The 15,432-nt window shown below is 68.7% G+C and overlaps 2 protein-coding genes across 3 annotated transcripts; one reads left to right on the top strand and one right to left on the bottom strand.

Moving 5' to 3' along the window:
- Positions 1-67: 67 nt before the first annotated feature.
- On the bottom strand, positions 68-7,084 carry GOLGA7B (golgin A7 family member B). Of its 2 annotated transcripts, none has more exons than XM_068949927.1 (5): positions 7,028-7,084; positions 2,997-3,122; positions 2,315-2,467; positions 1,921-2,022; positions 68-1,769 (listed from the first exon to the last, which is right to left on the bottom strand). In XM_068949927.1, exons 1-5 carry the CDS (start codon positions 7,043-7,045, stop codon positions 1,668-1,670), a joined length of 501 nt encoding a protein of 166 aa, XP_068806028.1. In that variant the 5' UTR covers positions 7,046-7,084; the 3' UTR covers positions 68-1,667. The 2 variants fall into 2 exon arrangements, with proteins under 2 accessions (XP_068806028.1, XP_068806029.1); XM_068949928.1 differs by lacking the exon at positions 7,028-7,084 and adding an exon at positions 4,788-4,867.
- A 5,426-nt stretch (positions 7,085-12,510) lies between these two features.
- Positions 12,511-15,432, top strand: SFRP5 (secreted frizzled related protein 5). Its single transcript, XM_068951213.1, has 3 exons — positions 12,511-13,132; positions 13,754-13,831; positions 14,255-15,432. Exons 1-3 carry the CDS (start codon positions 12,595-12,597, stop codon positions 14,593-14,595), a joined length of 957 nt encoding a protein of 318 aa, XP_068807314.1. The 5' UTR covers positions 12,511-12,594; the 3' UTR covers positions 14,596-15,432.

Here is a 15,432-nt window from a genome sequence, read left to right as displayed (position 1 = left end):
AGGCCGCCTCCATGCCCCCTCCCAGCATCGCCCCGTCCCCCCGGCGCAGGAGGAAGTGGGGCAGGCGGCGGGGGACGAAGCGTGGGGTTTATTGTGGGAGGTTTCCATGCAGGGGTGCCCGAGCGGGAGCCACAGGGCCAGGGTCACCCCGCAGGCACACGACGGCAGAGCCAAAGGGAGCCCACGGGGCCCGGCTCTCCCTCCGGCACCCCGAGGGAGCAACACCGGCTCGGCTCAGCTCGGCACCCGGGCAGGTGCTTTTCTCCTCAGGGCGCTGGAAGCCACAGGGACCCTCCTCTTCCCATCATCAGACCCCAACCCATGAACCTCCACCTGGCCCCAGGCCAGGCACCCTTGCAGCCAGGCCAGGGCACCTCTCTGGGCCCCCGCCGCAGGCTGGCATGTCCCTACAGCCCCGCTGCCCCTGCTGGGCCGGGCCAGGCTGCGTGGCCAGGTCCTGTGGCCAGAAGGGCTGAGACGAGGCATCTCTGCAGGGCTCGCGCGTTGCTGAGGCGTGGGCATGGCTGGGGGAGCAAGGCCCCGGGCCACGCCGTCGCTGCGGGGCGGCGCTTTGACTGCCGGGGGGGGGGGGGGCTAAGCAAGCGGGAGGGAGGGCACCCACGCTGCAGCCCCGAGCCTGGGGCACCTGTGCAGCTCTGCGGGGCTGCGGGAGCCCGGCGGGGGTGCTTCATGCTGCAGGGTAGTGACAGACACATGTAGGGCACATGGGCAGGGAAGGGCTCAGCAGGACGAGGCTCCCCCCCCACCCCAGGCACCCTCCCATTGGGGGGCAGGCTGGGGAGCAGCGAGGGCAGGAGGTTGCTGGCAGCCGGGCACAGACCCCATCTCACAGCTCAGCATCTGCCACGCAGGGCTGTGCTAGGCCATGCACGGAGCCCGGGAAGAGCGTGGCACAACGGCAGGAGCCTGCCCAGCGCCGCATCCCCCGGCCTGCGCTGCGGGGCTTGGGGCTGGCGAGCTCACACCAGCCAAGGGCCGGCAAAGGAGCAGCTTTCTGGGCTTGGCTGGGGATGGCAGATGGGTCAGGGTGTCTGGCAGGACCTGGTGAGCAGCAACGGCTTGGTGTGCAGGGCAGGGCCTGGGGCACACGCACAGCACCGTCATGCAGTTGGAGCAGCCCCAGGGCTTTGCCACGTGCCCTGGGCATCAGGCACACAGCGGCTGAGGCTACCCTGCAGCACCAAGGGCAGGATGCCCAGGCGAGGGGGAACAGCAGGGGCTGGCAGTGCCCATGGGCATCGGGGCGAGACCCTCCTCCCCTTAGCCTTGCTTAGGGCTTTGTAGGTCCCACTGCTCCCGGATGCATTCAGGGCACTGCCAGCTGGGGCTGCCCATGGCAGAGCAAGAGCCTTTGCTTGGGGCAGAGATAGCGGCGCAGAGCACCCCAGAGGGCTGCGAGGGCCCTATGGCATGGGTCCAGCTCAGTGGGCAGCACTGAGGATGCCCCAGCACCAGCCCCTGCCCACAGAGGGTCTGAGGGGGGCCAGAGCTGCTGCAGGGGGCACGTTGCAGAGGGGGGTGGGCAGCCCCAGCCTCCCCTCCCGCCCGCCCTGGACTCAGAAGCGGGTGCTCTGGTAGTGCAGCCTGCGGATCTCCGAGAGGCCGCTGTCCCGGCAGTATGAGTCCCTGCAGGGACTCTCTGCCAGTCACCGGCTGCCCACACCGCCTCCCCCGCCGCTGCTGCTGCTGGAGCTGCCGCTGCTGGAGCTGCCGCTGCTGCACCGGTCCTCGTAGATGGAGATCTCGATCTGGGCCCCCGCTAAGGACCAACGCCAGCCACAGACCCATCGTGCTATTGCCCAGGACCTGCTCCCCACCCCTTGTCCCTGTCCCCCCCACCCCCAGCAATATCCTCCCAGCATCTCTCCCCGTCCCACCTTCCAGCTGCCCAGAAGATACGACCCTCATGCCACGCTCCAGGGGGTCGGTGAGCAGCAGTCCCCGTGGGGCGTAGATCTTCTCGTTCTGCTCCTGGATGTACTTGGAGATCTTCTTCAGGACCTGTCGGCCCAAGCACAGACGCTCAGCCCTGACACTCCCCCTGCCAACCCCACAGCAGCCACGTGCTCTGCCCAAGTCTGGGGACTCCTGCCCTAACCATGAGCCCCTCCTGCTCTCCCAGAGCTGGGAGAGGACTTGCAGCCCCTGCCCTGAGCACCGCTGTGCAGCGGGGCTCTGTGCTCTCACCACGCCACACGCCAGCCCCTACATGCCCCCATGCAGCAAACTGCCGTCACCAGCACTGAGGCCTTGTGGCCATGGCCATCCCCAAACCTCTCCCGGGCCTCAGCACCTTCTCGTAGTGCGTCTCCATGCAGAGAAAGATGAAATAGGCAGTGGCGCAGGCCAGGCACCCCTCCAGGTATGAGCTGCCCCCGATCTTCTCCGCCTCGGCATAGAAGCTGTTAAGCGTTTTCACCGTTTCCTCGAAGAGCTGGCGCTCAATCTAGAGTGGAGACTGGGGTGAAGACAAGCCTGGCCACAGGCGGAGCCCTCTGCACTGCCCCATCCCCAGGATGACCTAGGGGATGCTGGGCCCTCTCTTCCTTCCTCAGCTGGTGTCTCGGCTCCCTGTCCCCTGCCCACCACCCATGCTGAGACTGGCTGAGCCTGGAGCCCTTCACCAGGGCCACCGAGTCCCAGCAGCACCCAGAACCCCCCAGCCCTGGTGCCCCGGTGCTCACAGCCCTGTGCTGTGCACATGGGTGCAGCTACTGGGCCAGGCAGCGCCTGCCCGCACAGAGCAGGCACTACCACGGATTCCCATGCCACCTCCCCGCAGGCAGAGAGCTGTGACTGCCTGCACCCTGCCCTCGGGGACTGCCCTGCAATCCAGCTGTTTGGCACAGCTGGCTCAAGGCCGAACAACACCCCCTGAGGGGGCCCTGTGCCTTCAGACCCCTGTCCCTGCTCCTCCTCCCCGCTGAGCCCCCTAGGTCACAGAATCAGGGCACCCCACAGCCCTGCTGGCCTACCCGGCTCTCCAGCTCAGGGGGAAACTTCGTCTGGAACTGGCACGTGGTGCCGTCACTGTAATCCCGCTGCACGAAGACCTTGGTGGCCAGAGACGCGCTGCGCCTCAGCTCCTGCAGGCTGTGCACCTGGGGAGGCGGCAGGGTGAGGCTGTGCCCAGCTGGGGCGCTGGGCCGGCGGGCCGTGCAGAGGGCTGGCACCCCTCCGGCAGAAGGGTGAGCCCCCCACGCAGCCACCACCAGCCCCGGGTATGCAGGGGGACGCTAGGAGGATGGGGAATATCATGGGCCTGAGGCGGACAGCACTGCTCCCCAGATGTCCCCACTGCTCGGAGCTGCTCTGCAGCACCCTGGAAGCAGCCTCTCTCCCGTCAGAAGTATCTGAGCATTTCCCAGTCCCAGTCCCTTGTCACCCTTGAGGAGCAGGCTGGCCCCAGGGAGCCCAGCGCAGGGGCTGTGGGGCCGGGAGCAGCTGGGGAGCAGGGCATAGGGCACTGTGTGTGCCATTCCCTGGGTGTCAGGGCGCTGGGGGCCCCGGGCTCGAGCACAGGGGCTGCGGGAGGCTCGTGCACCCCATGCAGGGAGCAGGCAGCCCCACGGCATGGCGTGTGTCATGCCATGAACGCACCTCAGCGCAAGGGTTGCAAGGTGCAGGGGGAAGGGTAGGAGGGTGCGGGAGCCCCCGCTAGTCGGGCCTGTCCCACCAGCAGGAGCAATGTGGTGCATCTGCTGGAGCATGTGCACACGTGCGTGCCCTGTGCGGATGCATGTCCTTGTGTGTGCACAGGCTACTGCACGTGTGACTCCGTCCCTGCGTGTGCTTGTTCCCTGTGTGCCATGGCCCTGGGGGTGTCCCGGTCACAGGCAGAGGGGGGACAGATCTGTCCCCAGCAGCGCCCCAGCATGCAGCCACCCCGGCAGCTCGCAGGCAGGAGGAGGGAAACGAGTTGAGAGCGGGGAAACAGCAGCAGCAGCTCTGCAGTGGCGGCACAGTGGGGCTGGCAGGGGGTGGCTGCAGGAGCTGTGATCCCCAACCCCATTGCCCAGAGCCCAGCCAGCCCCCCAGCTGCGGCACCCCACGGCATCGGGGCCCATGTCAGCCTCCCCGGGTGTTTGGGCCATAGGGCAGCAGGGGGCAGATGGGGGACTGAGGGGGCCAGGCTCTGCCAAGCGCTTCCCCTTGTGCAGCGTGGGGCCACCTCCTGCCACGTGCCCCACGGAGCCTCTGCCCCATCCCCTACGGCATTCAGGAAAGGGGCCACCCAGCTGCTTTCTGCTCCAGCCCCACACCAACCCCTCTGCCCAGTGTACCCTACACGGACTCCAACCCCACACCGACCCATCTGTCCCATGGCACCCCATACAGACCTCAGCCTCATACCGACCCCCCCCACCCATACCACCCCACACGGACCCCAGCCCCACACCAACCCCTCTGCCCTAGGGTACCCCACATAGACCCCAGTCCCATACCGTTCCCCCACCCTTGGCACTCCACATGGACCCCAGCCCCACATCAACCCCTCTGCCCCAGGATACCCCACACTGACCCCAGCTCCACCCCAACCTCCCTCCAGACACCCCACACCGACCCCAGCCCCACACCGACCCCCCGTCCCCCAGGCACCGCACACCGACCCCAGCGCCACGCCGACCCGGCACGCCGCCAGCCCGTGCCGCGGTGGGGCAGAGCCGCGCCGGTCCGGGCTCCCGGGGCCCAACGCGGGCCGGGCTCCACCGCACGCCGGGCCGGGAGGCGCCCGCTGCCGGCGGCGGGTCCCGCCGAGCACCCACCTCGGTGGCCATGGCGCGGCGAGCGCCCCGGGCCGGGCGGAGCGGTGCTGTCGGCCGGGCCGGGCGCTGTCCGCGGTGCCGCGCCGAGCCGAGCCGCGCCGCGCCGCCCCGCGCCGCGCCGTGCGAGCGGGCGGGACCGCCGCTGTCCGCGGTGCTGCTCTGCCGCGCGGCGGCGGCGGGCGGCGGAGGCGGGCCCGGCCGCCCGCTCTGCGCAGCCGCCCGGCCGCCTTGCGCCCCGAGGCGGCGGCGATGGGCGATGGGCGCCGGCCTCGGAGCTGCGCCGCCCCGCGTCTGGCACTACTCCCCGAGCGGGTACGGCCCCTTTGCACGGCATCCGCTGCCGGGCACTGCTGGGGCTGCAGCTGTAGGTCCCAGGGGCCTGCCTGCCCCCGGGACTGGCCACTATAGGTCCCGGGGACCTGGCTGCCCATGGGGAGGCTGCTATAGATCCCGGAGACCTGGCTGCCCATAGGGATGCTGCTCTAGGTCCCGGGGATCTGGCTTCCCATGAGGATGCTACTATAGGTCCCGGGGATCTGGCTGCCCATAGGGATGCTGCTCTAGGTCCCGGGGACCTGGCTGCCCATAGGGATGCTGCTCTAGGTCCCGGGGACCTGGCTGTCCATAGGGATGCTGCTCTAAGTCCCGGGGATCTGGCTTCCCATGAGGATGCTACTATAGGTCCCAGGTATCTGGCTGCCCATGGGAATGCTGCTCTAGGTCCCGGGGATCTGGCTGTCCATGGGAATGCTGCTCTAGGTCCCGGGGACCTGGCTGTCCATGGGAATGCTGCTCTAGGTCCCGGGGATCTGGTTTCCCATGAGGATGCTGCTCTAGGTCCCAGGGATCTGGCTGTCCATGGGGATGCTGCTCTAGGTCCCAGGGACCTGGCTGTCCATGGGAATGCTGCTCTAGGTCCCAGGGGCTGGCTTCCCATGAGGATGCTGCTCTAGGTCCCAGGGATCTGGCTGTCCATGGGAATGCTGCTCTAGGTCCCAGGGATCTGGCTGTCCATGGGAATGCTGCTCTAGGTCCCGGGGACCTGGCTGCCCATAGGGATGCTGCTCTAGGTCCCGGGGACCTGGCTGTCCATGGGGAATGCTTCTATAGGTCCTGGGGACCTGGTTGTCCATGGAGATGCTGCTCTAGGTTCCAGGGGCTGGCTGCCCATGAGGATGTTGCTCTAGGTCCCGGGGACTTGGCTGCCAAGAGTATGCTGCTCTAGGTCCTGGGGATCTGGCTGTCCATGGGGATGCTGCTATAGATCCTGGGGACCTGGCTGGCCCTGGGGCTGGCAGTGTGCCACGATGAGGTGCAATCTTTGAAGCTGTTTGTGAAGAATTTGAGGTTGACGCTGGGCTCTGGAGTGGGTGCTGCAATCACAGTGCAGGCAGACATCAAAGAGAAGCGCTAACAAATTCCCTGTTATCTCTGCCCATTGACAGCTCAATTAGAGCCAGAAAATGCCAAGCAGGAGAAAACAGACACTCTCCTGAGAGGTGACGGAGGGGGTGCTTGCAGCTGGGGATGGGGGTGGGAGGGGGTATGTGGTGGCTGGGCACAGGGCCCATGTCAGGCATGACAGCAGCCAGCCCTTCCCTCAACACCTGAGCTGTGCTGAAGGCAACGGGGGCCATGCCAACACTTCTGCTTGTGCGGCTAACACCACATGGCTGCCTCCCTGCTGCCCAGGAGGCCTCCGACAAAATAGGAAGAGATTCGGCTGACCGCTGCTCCCTGCCCTGAGCAACAGCACATGCACTGGCCTATGTAAACAGGAGCAGAGCCATTGGGTGGTGTGGGGTGCCCCAAGCTAGGGGTGCAGGAGGAGCAGAGCTGGCAGAGACCTGCAGGCTAGCAAGCAGCCTTTGCACCCTGGAGTGGAATTGGTTTTGACACTAAGGGGCCAAGGGACCCAGGTTGGAGGCTTCATTCCCCTGCAGGCCATGTCTGCCCCACAAACACAAAACTACAGATCCCACTGCTTTGGAGGAAGACCTGCTGCACCAAGGCTCCAAAGCGGCTCCACCTCCCTCCAACCCTGACAGCCCAGGGCAGTGGGACACACTCTGCCCAGACAGTGCCATAAAGCCAAAAGCCCCCGCCCCCTTGCCTGGGGTGTATTCTCACATGTACACACATACAGAGGCGCATGCGTGGGCGTGCACACAGACACATGTATACAGACACCCACTCATGCACAGGCACCCACCTTTGTGCACACACATGCACACACTCACTCTCACACGCCCATACATGTCCCAAGATGCCCCAAGGTCAGGTCCTGCTTCCCAGCTCCTTCCTGTGCTGAGTGTGTCACCACCACGTCACAGCTCACCTCCCCGCCTGGCAGCGTGGCCGTGCCAGTTGCTATGGCAATGTTTCGCCTGTGAAGAGATGAGGTGGTTCTCCTGCACTGTGGCAAAGGGGCCACACAGTGGACCGGGAGCCCAGCTGTCGCTGCCACCCCAGGGCAGCTCCCCCAGGCTCTCTCTGCACGACCATCGGCTGCATCCTGCCATGCTGCCCCAGGAGGGGTCCCTGCACTGCTCAGCACAGGGCCATCAGCAGTTCCCAATGGAGCTGCCATTCAGCCAGGTGAGAAAGGAAAGAGCAACGGCCGGAGGCTGTCCCCGCAGGGCTCTGACAGCCCCTGGAGCCCCTTGGGGCTCAGGCCCCTCTCGGGCTGCAGCAGCCCAGCCGCGGCCAGCCCAGGTGCTGGGCCCCTGGCCCTGGGCAGCACGCAGCGTGCAGGCAAGACCTGAGCTGTCAGAAGCACCATCATGGGGTTTACAGGGCAGGGACAGACCCTGCTGGTTCCCCCACGGAGGGGGCAGGCTGCTGCCAGGCACAGCCCCCCCATGCAGCCCAGCAGGGCAGGGCGGGGGACCGGGGGAGCAGGGGAGCCAGCGAGAGCCTGGCAGGGTGAGCAGGGCAGCAGTGGGCTCTGGGCAGCCCCGAGGTGCCGTGTGGCCCAGCCGTCCCCGACAGCACCTGGCTCTGCGCAGGGGAAGGGGCTGTGCACCTGCAGCAACAGGGCTCTGGTCCCTCTGCTCCATCTGCTGAGCCAAGAGGGGCTATTTTGAGGCTGCCTGGCAGCAGAGGTGGGCACCACTCCCAAGGCAGCTGCAGGAGCTGTCTTTCTTCCCCTGCCTGGGTCCTGCCCTGCTCCTGGAGTGACGTGCCCCGGAGCCGGACCCCACAGACCTCACCTTGCCCCCGGCTCTGGCCCGTGACGCAGCCCCCCCAGGCCCCACCATCGCTCCCACTGCCACTTTGCAGACCGCATGCCACCCCACAGCTCCCATTTTGCCAGCTGCCCTGGCCCCTGGGGCAGGCCTGGGGCACACCTGGGGCCCCGTGCTCAGCCCCACACGGCCAGGGTGCTGGTGCCCATCACCACCCCAGCAGCTGTGCCCAGATCCAGGACCTGGGTCAGCCTGAGCAGCGGTGCCAAGCACAGCAGGGCTGAGCCACAAGGACCTGCGCTTGGCACGCTGGGCCTGGAGCAGAGGAGCAGGGGGTGTCCCCGGCAGGGACACCCCTGCGAGCTGCACCCCGACCCCCTCTGCGTGATGGCTGTGCCCCATCAGAGGACACCAGGAGCCCGCAGCCAGCCCAGGGCCACCTCCCTGCAGCTCCATCCTGCACCTGCTTGCTGGGGGCCCAGCCGGAGCAGAGCCCCCTCCCCAGCCTGCAGCTGCGGGTCTCAGCTGTCATCGGCTCCCGGCTCCGCTTCAAAGGCAGCAGGACCCACGGCGGGGCCAGGCCCTGGCAGCTGCTCCGCACAGCGCCGGGGGGACCTTTAATTAATGGGGCAGGGGGGAGCATGAGCTCAGCCTTCCCGTCCAGGACAATGGTGACATTTGGGAGCCGGGCAGAGAAAGCAGGTGATTAGCTGATAACCTTTCCGGGGAGACGCCAGGTGTGTGTGTCGGGGTGGGGACGCGTCCCCTCCACCAGGAGCTGCTGGGAAACCAGCCTGGCCCTCTGCACAGGACACGGAGCCACCGCTCCGTCGGCCGGAAGGAGATGGCCCCAAACGGGCCAGCTGGCCCTACAGCCGGAGCACCTTGCGGGGGGCCCCCTCTGCGTCCCTGACCCCCCTGAGCCAGGAGTCCCGGCGGAGCTGGGTGAGCCCCAGCATGCAGCTCACGGGCTGCACCCCGAGAGGCATCCCAGCCCCTCCGCAGCCCTCCCAGCGCCCCCTAGGCAGCGGGGCCACCTTCGCACAGCCGCCCGCGAGCGAGCCGCAGCAGCCGGAGGGCACGGTGGCGTCAGGAGTTGGCAGCCCGGTGTACAAACAGGAGGGCAGGCTGGCAGGCGGTTTCGGAGGCGAGCGCCAAGAACGATGGGCCGGCTCTGGCTAAGACCTCTGCTGGGAAACGGGGCTGCGCGAGGATCGCGCCCGTGCCGGAAACGCAGCTGGGCTGGGAGCAGAGGTGCCTTTTCACACCTCCCTGCCCTGCCTCCCCAGCGTGGGGCTGGGGGCGGCAGCGTCGCAGGGAGGCTCCGGGCGCAGCACAGCGCCCCGCCGCAGGACAAGGGGGCTCAGTCCCGTGCCCTTAGCGGAGGCGTCCACGCGCTGGGGCATGCCCTGCCGCTGCCCAGTGCGGGGCTGGGGTCGGGGCAGAGGGAGCCGCCGCGAACAGCGCGCCTGTGTGCTCGCAGGATTTACGAGCTGCGGAAGGAGGCGTGGAGCGGCTGGGTGGGCGCCAAGGCGGCCCGGCCCCGCAGCTGGGCCCGGAGTGCTGCCAGCCGCATTCCTGGGGCTGCCAGAGCCGCGGGCGCGTGTGTGGGCCGGGGCGGGCGCGGGGCAAGTGCAGAACTGCGGCCGCCGGCGCGCTGCCCGGCTGGGGGGCAGAGCCAGCCTGCAGGACGCCGGGACCCCGTCCCGCCTCGGCCCCGCGGTGTCCCCCAGTGCTTGTCTAGCTCTGCACCGGCCAGGCCCAGAGCCTCCCCGTGCACCCTGCAGAGACGTGCTGCAAGCTCCGCGTTGCAACGGCTGCTCCCTCCGGGGACATCGCGATGGCAACAGCAGCTCCCAGACACACCAGGACTCCTGTCCCTGCACAGCCAGCCCCTGGCATGCTGTCACCTCCGCAGTGTCCCCTTCGGGGACTGGTCTGGGTCACTGCTGTGCCCCGAGTGCAGCCCGTGCCCAGCACCAACCAAGCGCCGGAGCAAGAGTGCACGGGCCCCCGCTGCTGGAGCTGCTCCCAGGGGCCTGGGCAGCTGGGAACGAGGCAAAACGGGCTAAAATACAGTGGGGCTGAGAAGGGGAGAGCTGCCCCCGGCTGCTGCAGCTGGCCCCCGGCCCGTGGTGGGTGTCCTCTTACCGTGCTGCCACGGCCGGCCGGCCCTGCGGTCCCCAGCGCAGAGGGTGCTGCCCCCATGGCCCACCGGGGCCCACTCCGGGTCTCAGGGTGGCAGCCCGGGAGGCAGGCGGTGGCACAGCCCAGTGGCCTCGCTCCCCGGAGTGACAGGCACAAGTGCCAGCCGCCCGTCAGCTGGCCGAGCAGCGGCGCAGTGCGGGACGGGGTTGGGCAGCGGTGCCAGCCTGCGCAGAGGACAGAGGGCAGGACAGCACGGTGCGTCCCCACTGCTGAGAGATGCCACAGCCGGAGGGTGCCGGTTGCAGCTGCCAGGATGCCTGGGTCCCTTCCCCTGGCCCTGCAGCGAGGGGTGTCCTGCCCTGCACCCCCCAGCACTCAGCGCTGGCCTCGGGCTAGCCAGGGCTGCGGAGGCTGCCTCTGCTCCGGCTGGCCCCTGTTGCACCCCACTTGCCGTGCCAGGTGCGGGGCAGGGCTGGGGGTGCTGAGCGCAGGGGGGTGCTGAGCCTGGGGGTGCTGAGGACCCCAGGCACCGGGGGCAGGGTGCGCTCGGCACCACGCACAGGGCGCTGCACATGGATGCAGCATCCTCCCGCCACGCATGCTGGCTCCGTCCTCTCCCACCTCTCCTGCCTCTCCAGCTCCTTTTCCCTGGCCTCTCTGTCCCGTTCCCGGCCGAGATGCCACTGCAATTAGCCGCACTGCCCGGCTGCCCTGCCCCGGCCCATCCATCACGGATTAGCTATTTTCTATCAGTGTTTATCTGCAGGCAATCTCGCTCCTCCTGTGACAGCCTGATGCCTCCAGCGCCCTCCCTCCTGCTACCGGGCAGCCCCGATAAAGGGCCGCTCTATCTTATCGTGCTCCCCGGCGGTTACACATTAACGGTGCCATCGCCGGGGCTCGGCCTCGCCGGGCCGGGGGCAGAGGTGGGCAGCCCACGCGGCGGGCAGCGCGGGGCTCGAGCCACAGCGCGCACCCCCGGCCGGCGCGCTCACGGGCGCTGCGGGGAGGGCGGCCGGCCGGCCAGCACAAGCACGGCAAGGTTCCCGTCACGGCCCCATAGCAGAGGGGTCGCAGTGGGGCTGGGGGGGGGAAACGGTCCCTGCCCCAGCCTGGGGCAAAGGGTGGCTGCTATCGCCTGCCTCCGCGGGGCTGTTTGCTCTGTGGCCCATTAACAGAGCTGCCTTATCCGGCGGGCCGGGGCCGGAGGCGGCCTGGAGCCCGCTGGCCGGGCCAGGGGTATTGATCCTGGGAAGGGGAAGGGGCACCCCAGATAACCCCAGCAGACAAATGAGTTTCTAATGGGGTCTCCGGCCTCGCGCCCCCAGCCCAGCCCATCTCCCGGGCGATGGGGGAATGCGGCCCCGGCGCTGCTGTCGCCCCGCGCTCTGCCTCCGGCTCTTCCCACGCCCCGGGCACGGGCAGCGCCGGCGTGCCCCTGCCCGGCTCCCCGCGCCCTCCCGACGGGGACCACCGCGGCAGGCAGCCCCAACCCCCAGGCGAAGGAAAGGGGCATGGCGAAGCAAAGCCCGGCTTTGCGGAAAAGCCACGAGCGGAGGATGGGGAGAGCAGAGCAGTGCCTGAGCCAGGGGGACGGAGGGCGCCATGCGGGAAGGGTCCCGCGGCTGCCGGGGAACGAGCGGCACCGCTGGCCTTGGGCCGTGCCCGGGAGACGCGCTGACAGAGCCGTACGTGAGGAATAAGCACTCCATGCCCATGGCCTGGGTTTGGCACCGCTGCCCTCCGCGGCAGCAGCTCCCTGCCCAAGCCACGCGCCAGTCCCTCGCCACCGGTGAGAGACCAGCACCTGCCAGCCTGCACCCCAGCACCCCGACACGTGGGCGCCCACGCTGCCCGGCGGCAGCTCACAGCCTCTGGGGCATCCTGCTCCTCTGCCCCCGCATGCTCGCACCCCGGTGGGTCTCCACGGAGGCTGCAGGCAGGGGGGTGCCCCGGCCCCCGGCAGGGCATGCCCGCGTGGGGCGCCAGGCAGGATGGGGGCGGACGCCTTTGTCCCCTGCACGCCGGGGTGCTGCCGGCGGCGCGGGCAGGCGCTGGGGAGGGACGAAGCATTGCCCGGCGTGAGCCAGCCCTCCGCGGGGAGCACGGCGGAGCGGGGGGCACACACTGCCCCGGGGAGGGAGCGGGGGGCAGCGTGCGGGGGGTGCCCACCAGCGCTGAGCAGCCCCCGTGGGTGCGGGCTGGGGGAGCAGAGCAGCAGGGGAAGCCAGCAGCGGGGCGGCAGCCTGGCGTGGGGCCCGGCCGTGGGGCCCGGCCATGGGGCCAGGCCCGGGAGGGCCGGGCACGGTCCCGCCAGCCGGAGCAGATTGGCTGCCGGCGAGACCTGCGGGCTCCCTTGAAAGCGCGGCGGCGGCGTGGGAGGCGCTAAGGGAGCAGGGCAGCGCCGGGAGCCGACCTCCCTCATCCCACTCCGGCAGGCACAGCCCCACTGGCTGCAGCCGGCGGCGGCGATGCTGCGGGAGGGCAGCGCGGCGGCCGCGGCGGCCCTGGGCACGGCGCTGCTGGCGCTGGCGCTGGCGCTGGCCGGGTCGCCGGGCCGGGGGCAGAACTACGACTACTACGGCTGGCAGCCGGAGAGCCAGCCCAACGGGCGCTACTACGCCAGGGAGCCGCAGTGCGTGGACATCCCGGCGGACATGCAGCTGTGCCGCGACGTGGGCTACAAGCGCATGCGGCTGCCCAACCTGCTGGAGCACGAGTCGCTGGGAGAGGTGAAGCAGCAGGCGGGCAGCTGGGTGCCCCTGCTCGCCAAGCAGTGCCACACGGACACCCAGCTCTTCCTCTGCTCGCTCTTCGCCCCCGTCTGCCTCGACCGGCCCATCTACCCCTGCCGCTCGCTCTGCGAGGTGGTGCGCGACTCCTGCGCCCCCGTCATGGAGTCCTACGGCTTCCCCTGGCCCGACATGCTGCACTGCGCCAAGTTCCCCTTCGACCACGACCTCTGCATCGCCGTGCAGTTCGGGAACAGCCGGGCCACGCCGCCACCAGGTAACCCGGCAGGGCACCCACCGCCGCCCGCGCACAGCGACCCCGGGCCGGGGGGAAGGAGCAGAGCAACGGCAGGAGTAGCACAGCGGGGTGAACGCGGGACCCGACAAGAGCTGCTCGGGGAGCTGCCGTGTCCCTCTGCTCCCCGGACGCCTGGGTCCCATCCCAGCAGCGAGGAGAGTGTGAGGCCCCGAGCGCTGCACCTGCGCTGCCCCCTCTCCCCGTGCGGGTCTCGGCCCCGCGCTGCCTGCCGCAGGGTGGCTGGCCCCTCGGGTGGGTGCCCGCCCCGGGGCAAGGGACATATTGCCCAAGGGCAGCTCAGGGCCAGGGTCAGGACCGGGCACTGAGGGTCGTGACACTCTTCAGCCTGGTGCCTCCTTCGCTGCCGCTGCTTGCCCTGGCGTGTCAGCAGCCGGACGGGGATGTCCCCATACCCTGCCAGGGGCAGGCATGGGGATGCCAGCCGGCAAGGTGCTCCGCGTCCCCCAGCATCACCCTGGCACAGCCCCTCAGGGAGCAGAGGGGTGCCAGCACCACTCCTGGTGTGTCCCTGCTGAGCTGGCCCTGGTGACCGAGCTCGGCAGTGGGGCAGCAGTGACGCTGGCTGATCTCTCCCCGCAGTGTCCAAGATCTGCACCCAGTGCGAGATGGAGCACAAGGCGGACGGCATGATGGAGCAGATGTGCTCCAGTGACTTCGGTGAGTGCTGGGGTCCCCGGACTGGCCCTGGGGATGAGGGGACTTCTGATAGCTCAACTAGCCCCCAAAGCTGCTCAGATGGGGAGGGATGGCCAGAGAAGCAGGGACACTGTTGTCCAGGGACAGCCCCATGGGAACGCCTCAGCCGTCCCCTTGAACCCTGAGGGTGGGAGACGAGGGGCAGCACAGGACGTCGGGTGGGATAAGCAGAACTGGACATTTGGGAGGGTCACTGGGGGCCTCTTCTGCCCCCCAGCAGCCTCTTCCCCTCTCCATCTTCCCCTGAGACCCCCCCACAAAGGGACTGATTGCACCCTGTCCTGCAGAGGCCCCTGGCACTAACCCCACAGCACCCCCTGGCAGTATGCCCCCAGCAGTGTCCCCAGCAGTGCCCCAGGGCAGTACCCCATGGCTGTCCCACAGTGGTGAAGATGCGCATCAAGGAGGTGACGGAGGAGAACGGGGAACGGCGCCTCGTGGCCGCCCAGAAGAAGAAGGTGCTGAAGCTGGGCCCGCTCAAGCGCAAGGACACCAAGAAGATGGTGCTGCACATGAGGAACGCGGGCACCTGCCCCTGCCCCCAGCTCAACAGCCTCAGCGGCAGCTTCCTGGTGATGGGCCGCAAGGTGGGCGGGCGCCTGCTCCTCCTCGCCATCTACCCCTGGCAGAAGCACAACAAGGAGATGAAGTTCGCCGTCAAGTTCATGTTCTCCTACCCCTGCCCGCTGTACCATCCCCTGCTCTACGGGGCCGGGCAGCGCTAGAGCCCTGCCTGCCTCGTCCCAGGACTCCTGCCCTCACCAATGGGTCCAGAGCACCGACCCTGCTCTGCACCCCCAGGACCCTTGGTTGCATCTAGGACCCCTGGCTGCACCCCTGGGACCCCTGCTCTTCACCCCTGGGATTCCCAGCTGCGTTCGTGGGAGCCTAGATCTGCACCCTGGCCACACCTGAGAGCCCTGCTCTGCACCCTTGGGACCCCTGCCCACAACCAGGAGCTTTGGCTGCTCCCAGGACCCTTGAACCACATCCTTGAGAGCCCAGCTCTGCACCAGAGACTCTTGGCTGCCCCGACACCCCTGCCTGGCACACCGGCTCCCCTGCCCTGCATCCCGACGTCATGCCCCAACCCCTCAGCCTTCCCATATTCCCACTCCAGCCCCCTGAGCATCCCATGTCCCCCTGCCAGAGCTCGCCCTGCATCATCCTATTTTCACAGGGACCCCCCCAGCCAGGGCAGGTCCCTCCTGCCCCACTGTGCCCCCCTCCAGCCCCCAAGACTAAGCACAGGGAGCAGCACTGGCCCCAGGGCTCCAGCTGAGGACAGCCCAGGGCCGCGCAGCCCCGGTCCCCTCAGCCGCGGGGCTGGGCCTGAGCCCCTGCAGACAGCGCAGGGCGCAGATCCACAGAAACCCCTCTCCCCCCTGCCCTGCACAGCCCACGCTGGCCAGAGCAAGGCAGGTTCACCCCCAAACCCCTCGAAAGCAGCCCCACAAGTGCCTCCCCACATCCCCCAGTGGCCCCAGCCCGGCACCCCAGCCCTGCTGCCCCCACGCACAGTACCGTGCACTGCAGTAAATTATTCCGCCTCGGAGAAGACT

This window comes from Struthio camelus, chromosome 7 (genome assembly GCF_040807025.1).
Source record: "Struthio camelus isolate bStrCam1 chromosome 7, bStrCam1.hap1, whole genome shotgun sequence".
Taxonomy (NCBI): domain Eukaryota; kingdom Metazoa; phylum Chordata; class Aves; order Struthioniformes; family Struthionidae; genus Struthio; species Struthio camelus.
Note: the sequence above shows the minus strand (reverse complement) of the source record. Positions and strands in the feature narration are given on the sequence as shown.